General features: G+C 61.6%; 1 protein-coding gene across 1 annotated transcript; it reads left to right on the forward strand.

Moving 5' to 3' along the window:
- Positions 1-333: 333 nt before the first annotated feature.
- Positions 334-8065, forward strand: ARX (aristaless related homeobox). The gene is made up of 5 exons (XM_071582135.1): positions 334-617; positions 1684-2404; positions 3639-3684; positions 5664-5992; positions 6950-8065. Exons 1-5 carry the CDS (start codon positions 425-427, stop codon positions 7188-7190), a joined length of 1530 nt encoding a protein of 509 aa, XP_071438236.1. The 5' UTR covers positions 334-424; the 3' UTR covers positions 7191-8065.

Below are 8065 nucleotides of genomic sequence, written 5' to 3' on the forward strand. Positions count from 1 at the left end.
GGCGGGTGGGGAGTACGGGACGAGGTGTTCCACGAAGGTTCCGCCGCCGCCAATCCCGGCCGCCCCCGACGGTTCCCCCGAGCGGGTCCCCGCCGGCTGTCGCCCCCACGGAGCGGGGGCGGGGCACGGCGGGAGGGGCGGGGCACGGCGGGGCGGGGCGGGTAGCGCGGCGACTCGGGGTGGATGCCGATCCGGGTGGGTCCGAGCCGGGCTTTGCCGGGCACCGTCTGTCGGCGGCCGCCCGGCCTCCGGCGGGAGCCAATCAGGGGGCGGCTGCCCGCACGTGGAGCCGAGGGGACTCAAGAGCGCCGCGGCCGCCGCTCACTCCCCCCGTGACGGGCGTCCCGGCGGCACCGGGCAGCGCCGCGGGGGCGTCCGCGCCGCCGCTCCCGCCCCGGCCCCACGGCTCGGCCCCGCCGCCGCCATGAGCGGCCCCTACCCGGAGGAGAGCTGCGCCGAGCGCCCCGAGTGCAAAAGTAAATCGCCAACTTTGCTGTCCTCCTACTGCATCGACAGCATCCTCGGCCGGCGGAGCCCCTGCAAGGTGCGGCTGCTCGGCAGCGCGCCCGCCCTGCCGGCCGTCGCCGCCCGCCCCGACACCGACAAAGCCGCGCAAGGTAAGCCCCGCCGCCCCGTTCCGTTCGTCCTATTCCTTTTCCCCGGCGTCGGGCAGGGCCGGCAGTGTGTCCCCCCTCCCAGCACAGCCCGCGGCTCGGCCCCGCTCCCCGCCCGCACCGCACGGCTGGGCGCTGCCTCGGAGCTGCGGCCGCGTTATCCCGTTACCGTGCTCGTTAGTGGCTGCTGAGCTGCCAAGAAGCGCGGCCGGAGTCGTGCTCGGAATTCAGCATGATTCCTTCGTGAGAGGGATCGGGTACCGGTGCTTTAGGCTTCTCTTGCTTTCGATGTGAGTTTAATTTTTTAAGCTAAAATAAATCAGTGCGACCTCTGATCTGAGCTCGCTCGTTGGCCTCAGTCGTGTACCGGGTCTCGGCGAGCGAGCCGGGGCCGCGCCCGGCAGCAGCAGGGAGGTGGTAACGGGGCGCCGGCAGCCGCCGCCCCCGGCCCGAAGTTGGGAGCAGCCTCCTGCGGGGCCGCGGGGAGCCCGGCTGGGCAGCTCCCATGGGCGGCCTCGCTCGCGCTCTTCCCGGTGTACTCAGCCGGGCGGGATTATTTCCACTAAAAGCAAACCCAGACTTTGGGAGCGGGGGAGACTATGGGAGGAGGGAACGAAACAAACAAAAATTATAAAAAAAAACAGCGAAAAACCCCTGGGCCGCCGGGCAGGCGCAGCAGGACCGGCGCTACCCCGCCGTGCGAGATGGGATCCGGCGTTGGCCGCTGTCGGAGGCCCGGGGCTGCTCGAGCCCCCGGAGTCTGTCCCGCATATGAGTGGGGCGTTGGGCCGGGCTCTGTAGTCAGGAGGAATTTCGTTGCAGGCCGGGAGCAGCGGCGAGGGCAGGGGCCGATCTGAGGAACGGGGTAGGGGTGGTCTTATCGCGGTACGGGGTGGAAAATGATGCCCGAAGGGTGGCTGCGGAACTGGAATCTTGCCCTGGGCTCTTCGCGAAGATCCTACTGACCGTGTCTCTCTTCCTTTCTCTCTTTCCTCCACTCCCTTCTCTCCCCCACGTCTGCCCGCTCCGTCCGACTGCTGCGGCCGTCTACGCCACTCTCCTGGCTCAGGGTCCCCTAAGGGCAGCCCCCCTTTCGAGCCGGCCGAACTGCACCTTCCCCCCAAACTGCGCCGGCTCTACGGACCGGGCGGGGGCCGGCTGCTGCCGCCGCGGGCAGCGGGGCCGCGGGGGGATCGGCCGGAGGGGCGACCGGAGGGGGGCGCAGGCCCGGTGCCCGCCGCCGCCCCGTGGGACACGCTGAAGATCAGTCAGGCGCCCCAGGTCAGCATCAGCCGCAGCAAGAGCTACCGCGAAAACGCGCCTTTCGTGGCGCCGCCGCCTGCCCGGGACGAACTGGGCAGCCCCGCCGCGCACGTCGAGGAGCGGCCGGGCCCTGCTGCGCCGGCCGCCGAGGAAGAAGAGGAGGAGGAGGACGAGGAGATGCTGGAAGAGGAGGAGGACGAAGAGGAAGAGGAGCTGGAGGACGACGAGGAGGAGGAGCTGCTGGGCGAGGACGGCGGGGGGCTGCTGAAGGATACCCGCCGGGGCGCCGCCGCGGCCCCCGGGACGGAGGGCGGAGATCTGTCCCCCAAGGAGGAGCTGCTGCTGCACCCCGAGGATGGCGAGGGCAAAGACGGCGAGGAGAGCGTTTGCCTCTCGGCCGGCAGCGACTCTGAGGAGGGGCTGCTAAAGAGGAAGCAGCGCCGCTACCGCACCACATTCACTAGCTACCAGCTGGAGGAGCTGGAGAGGGCCTTCCAGAAAACCCACTATCCTGATGTCTTCACCAGGTACCGGCGCCGGAGCCCCGGCCGAGCGCGGAGCGGGCGAGCCCCGGGGGGACGGGAAGGGGCCGCAATGTGTGTGCTGCACCCCTGCCTCCAAACCGCCCCCGGCGGTGAATCCGGCCTCGGGCACCCCCGGGCAGGGAGGAGGCGGGAAACACGGCCAGGTTCCACAGGGACCCAGGGCCAGCAGTGCCCAGGCATGCCCGCCTGAAGCCTGTCGCCGGGGGCTATTTTTACACCCTCCCACCCCTCCTCTCACCGCGGCCGCCACCGGGATCGGTTACGCGCTCCTCGTGGGCTGGAGCCCGGCCTGGCCCAGGGAAGCCCCGGCAGGGGCACAGATCAAAGTGCCGCTGCCTAAAAATACCGACCTGGCACGTCGGGGCCTCTCGCTGCCCGGAGCTGCCCCCGAGGAGCTCCGCGGGGCCCGACTCGACTCTGTCCGCACTTTCGGGGTCATTTTCTCGTTGAAAATGAGAGCTCGGTGGCGGTGGGTCTGGCCAGCGGCTTCACTGCGGGAAGCGCAGGAAGAGAGGCAGAGCCGCCAACCTCTCCCTGCCTGAAAACAGCAGCCACCCCCTCCCGCCTTAAGGCCGGAGGAGGGCTAAGTCCCCAAAGCCGCCCTTTTCTATCATAGAGACCCTCCCGGATTCTTGTTTGTTTTGCCGGTGGAGGAGAAGGGAGGTGTTGGGGCAAGGGTGTCCGTGAGGCCGTTTTGTTCCCCGGCCGGCGGGGCTCACCTCGGGGCGCCGCCTGGCCCCGGCCTCGGGAGCGGCTGCCCGGGCTGTTTATGAACATGCTGAGCTTTTTTTCGTTGGTGTTTTTTATGGCATTGCCGTTTTCGTGGATGATTTTTACACCTTTGGCTTTTGCTCAGGGGCTTTTTAAGCCCGGTGGCCGCGGGACTCCGGCCTCAGCGGGGTCCCGGTTACGCTGGGAATGCTCCTCTCTCGGACACGGAGCTGATTTTCCAGCGCCTTAGTGTTTTCCGATTTGCGTTAATTGCGGCAATGCGAACTGCAGTGTTGGGCTGCTCAGCTCTCGGCTGCGGCTGCGGTGGGGACGTGGTGCCAAAACCCGAGTCCCCAGTGCCCAGCTCGGCGGCTCGCAGCCCGGCCGAGGGCTATGACAGGCGGTGTCCGCCCGCGACCCGGCCCCGCTCTCCCAGGGCACCGGGATTTTGTGCGCGGAGGACTTGGGTGCCCTGGTCTGACGGCGGCGTGTATGTCTCCCCCAGGGAGGAGCTGGCCATGAGGCTCGATCTGACCGAAGCCCGAGTGCAGGTGAGTGGCGGCGGCGGGACCGGGACCGGGACCGGGACAGGCTCGTCCCTCGAGGGTGCCCGACGGGAGGGTGACCCCGGCCCTCCCCGACGGTGTCCCCGGCCGCGGCAGGGACGAGCCATCGGCTGGCGAAAACCTGTGTGATTAAAACTCAGGGCCCCCACGGGGCTTCGGTTGTTAGAGACCCGCTCGGCCGCAAGTCGGGTATTTGGCTGCCATCAAATCTCCAATCGGGCTTCATAAAAGCCCACTTAGTGCTAGAACAAACAGGGCCATTTGAAGGCGAAATGTTGTTTGATTTCCTCTACGCCTGCACAAGGAGCTGGCTAATGCTATTTGATTTCCCATTTTTGATAGCAATAAGCCTGCATTGATCTAATAGTGAGTGAGTGCAATGCTATTAAAGGTGTTTGCCGCCCCATACCAGAGTGCATTTCCCAACCCGGGTCTCATAACCAAAGAGACGATAAACATTGGGATGCCCTGATTGCCAACAGAAAACAGATGTCTCTGGGTTTGAAGCTGAGCAAATCACTTTACAGTTAAAATCGGGCGCTGATAAAGCATAATAAATTCCATATGGCTCATTTAATACACAACAGCTTCTTGCATTAGAGGGACTAATGATGAGATTTGTCCCCTCCTTTCTGTTGACACATTTCTCCATTGTCAAACAGAGATGTGACAGCAAATCAGTATTTTCAGCTCAGGGGAACAAGTCGTGGGAAAGTTAAATAACTTTTTAAAAAGAAAGACACCCCCTTTCTCTCTCCTCTATTCATGGCAGAAGATGTAATTAAGTGAATATGAATTATGAGAGTCCCTTCGTTTACCTTTGGGTGTACTCAGACTTATTAATTCAATAAGGGGGAATTGTAGCAAGGACAGCTTGCTAATTGAGTTTTAGCGGGGAGAGACGCTCCGTCTGTGCCAGGCTGTTGCCTTCTCCACGAACGCAATGCCCCTTCCTCGTGGCTACGCAGATGGGAGCGTGTGGGGATAAATTCTCGTTGAACAACTGCACGGAGAGATTTGCAGCACTGCTGCCTTTCTCCCTTCCTGGAGAGAAGGGCTCTCACGCTGAGCTTACAAAGCTGAGCTTAGAAAGCTGAGCCTAATGGGAAAAACTCAGCCCACACCAGCCCAAAACGATTTACAAACGTCTACCTCTCTCCAAGTCTCTCTCTTTAGGTGCGTGTGATGACTGCACACTTGGTTATTAAGGGAATACTTTATTTTCCTTTGAAAGGCGGTATTTTTTCTTCTGCCTCTCTTCTGGTTTAAGCCCTTGTTAGTTCACGATTTTTGCCTTGTGGGATGGGTAAAAAGAGAGAAAGGACGGCAGTACTGCGGCATCTTAACTAACTTTCGTAAAATAGATCCTAAAAGCGCAGCCTGGAAACCTATACTTGCTGCTTTGTTTGCCTAAAAAATTATTTCTTCGTTTCAGACGTCAGTGAATTTCACAATTTTTAGCTCTCTTTAAATCTAAAAGAATAACAACAACAAAAAAAGTCCATGATCCCCAAACGATGTAATTTGTAAATATGCTCTTTGGCGAAAAAAAGAAGTCACGGTGTGGGTGTGAATGTGGAATAATCCCCCCATGGTCCCCCTGGAAAATCGTACTCCCGGTGTTTCAGCGCTGCGGGAGCCGCTCCCCGCCCGACAGCTGCCCCCACCGCCGACCTGCCGCGAGTGTGTGGGGCGGTGTGGAACTGCTGCGCCCCTGCGGGAGCCAGGGCTCGGGACAGGGCCGGGCGTGTCACCGACAGCCCCGGCGTGGGTCGGCACAGCCCGGAGCTGCAGCGCGGCGCTGACACGCGTGTCCCCCGCGGGCCGGCCCCATCTGGGGTGTCCCCGCTTTCGAGGCGGCGGAGGAGCGGGCCCCGTCGAGACGGTGCGGGGCTCCTGCGAGGGCTCGCCCCTTCGAGGGCGCGGGCAGGCGTATTAAAACCGGTTTTTCTTTTGGCTTTCAGGTATGGTTCCAGAACCGTAGGGCTAAGTGGCGGAAGAGGGAAAAGGCTGGGGCTCAGACACACCCCCCAGGTTTGCCTTTCCCTGGTCCCCTGTCAGCAACTCACCCCCTCAGTCCATACCTTGATGCTAGTCCTTTCCCTCCTCATCACCCAGCTCTAGACTCCGCCTGGACCGCCGCCGCCGCCGCGGCCGCCGCCTTCCCCAGCCTGCCGCCGCCGCCCCCCGGCTCCGCGGCGCTGCCCCCCGGCGGGACCCCGCTCGGCCTCGGCACCTTCCTGGGCGCGGCCGTGTTCCGCCACCCCGCCTTCATCAGCCCCGCCTTCGGCAGGTACCGCCCGCCTGCGCGTCCCGGACGGGGGGGCTGGGGCGGGATCGCCCCACGCGGGACCCGCCGCGCGGCGCGTTCGAACTTGGAGCGCTCGGCGGCCGGCGCCGATTGGGCGCCGCGCGGGTCACGTGCTCCAGCCCCGGCTTCTCATTGGGCGAGGGCGGCTCTGGCGCCCGCCCCCCGCGCGGCCGCGGGTTCCCCGTGGGGGCGGACGGGCCGCGGCGATGGCGGGAGCGCGGGCGGCCCGGCGGGGCGAGCACGGGGCCGGGTCCCCGCGGAAACCGATGCTTCCACGCAGAGACTAAATCGTTGCGTGTGTTGCCCAATGTGCACGCGTGGCCCCTGCTTTGCCCCGGGTGGGGTGTGTTTGCCGGTGTTTGGCCGATCGGGATGAACAGAAGCCGTGACATCCCGGGCTCCGTGAGCGCCTCCGGCCGTGGGGTGTCCGTCACGGGCAATTTTTAGCCGTGGGCATGAATAGGACTGAGCAGCTTCCACAGGCTCCTGTCGGGACAGGGTCCCGCGGGCGCCGCGTCCCTCCAGCCGTGGCCGCCCCGTCGGGGCGCAGAGCGGGGCGTTGGGGCAGGCGGAGGGCGAAGCTGTCTGGTGAACAGGGCGCTGCCTTCCCCGGGGAGGGCGTTTCTCTTATTTTTTTTTTTTACTTTCGCTGAAGAGAACGCCTCCGCGCTCCCCGCTCCCCGCCGGCTGTACCCCTGCGGCCACTGCCGCCCCGACCTTAGCGAAGCGGAGAGGACCAGGCTCAGCGATTTTTCCCCCCTTTTTTTTTTTTTTTTTAATTCCCCAACCCCCAGAAAATAATCTTTTGCATCCCCGGCGTCGAGCATTCCCAGCGAGTCTCTGTCCCCGCCGCGTTCCCGCCTGACGGGAAGAAGGCGAGCGGGGCCATGCGGAGCTGGCGGTCCCTGGTGTGACGGCCCGTCTCTGTTTCCCTTGCAGGCTCTTTTCCACCATGTCCCCCCTGGGCAGCGCCTCCAGCGCCGCGGCCCTGCTGCGGCAGCCGGCGCCGGCCGCCGAGGGCGCGGTGGGCTCGGCGGGGCTGGGGGACCCGGCCAGCGCCGCCGCCGACCGGCGGGCCTCCAGCATCGCCGCCCTGCGGCTGAAGGCCAAGGAACACGCGGCCCAGCTCACCCAGCTCAACATTCTCCCCGGGAACAGCACGGGGAAAGAGGTGTGCTAAGGCACGGCCGCCGTCCGCGGGGTTCGGGTTAGGATTTTTTTTAGGGGGGAGAGGAAAAAAGAGAGAGAGGGAGAGGAGAGTACATACGCGAATCAATAAAGGTCACTTCAGACAGGACGAATCAAGACCAAACGGGGGAAAATAGTAATGATTTTTAAAAAAGAGGACCAGCAGCTCAGACTGTGGTAGGTTCTCGGTTTAGGAACTTGGAGACAGCGAGCGCCTCTCGCATCAGCCCTCACACGAGGGAACCGACACTTGCAAGATCCTGAATAACTCCTTGGCTGGTACATTTCTTAAATGTACAACGTGTCCGTTTTCTCTCCGAACATTATGGGGGCGAAAAAAGTAAAAAAAAAAAAAAGCCCTAATAAAAGTTACTATATACTAGCGTTTCATACATTAAATATTTTTCCTTCTGTTTATCTGGCAAGAAAAAAAAAACAACAAATAGAATTGTTATTAAGAAAGAGGAAAAAAAGATAGAGAAGCAAAGGCGGGGGCAAGCTGCTCCCATCTTCTTAAAATAACATCCTAGGATGTTAAGGTGGTCTGTTAGAAGCGCTGGAAAAACTATTTTACATATTGCAACGAGCTGCATATGCTAACCAAGGATGCTGCCACTGCAGATGAAAAGTAAATTTGATGCTGTAAGATAACCAGTGCACTTAAGGGAAAGGATATATCTTTTTCTTGTTATATTCTTTATCACTACACCAACCAAGGTTTTTATATCAAACCAAAGGGAAATACACTGCTAGAATATGGACTGTTTAAGTCACTAAACTGTGATTATTGATTCTGTACATACCATTGTTATAAAAAAAAGAACAGAGCTTTGTATATTTGAAATGTTATAAAACAATTGCACTCAG

This window comes from Pithys albifrons, chromosome 1 (assembly GCF_047495875.1).
Source record: "Pithys albifrons albifrons isolate INPA30051 chromosome 1, PitAlb_v1, whole genome shotgun sequence".
NCBI lineage: Eukaryota > Metazoa > Chordata > Aves > Passeriformes > Thamnophilidae > Pithys > Pithys albifrons.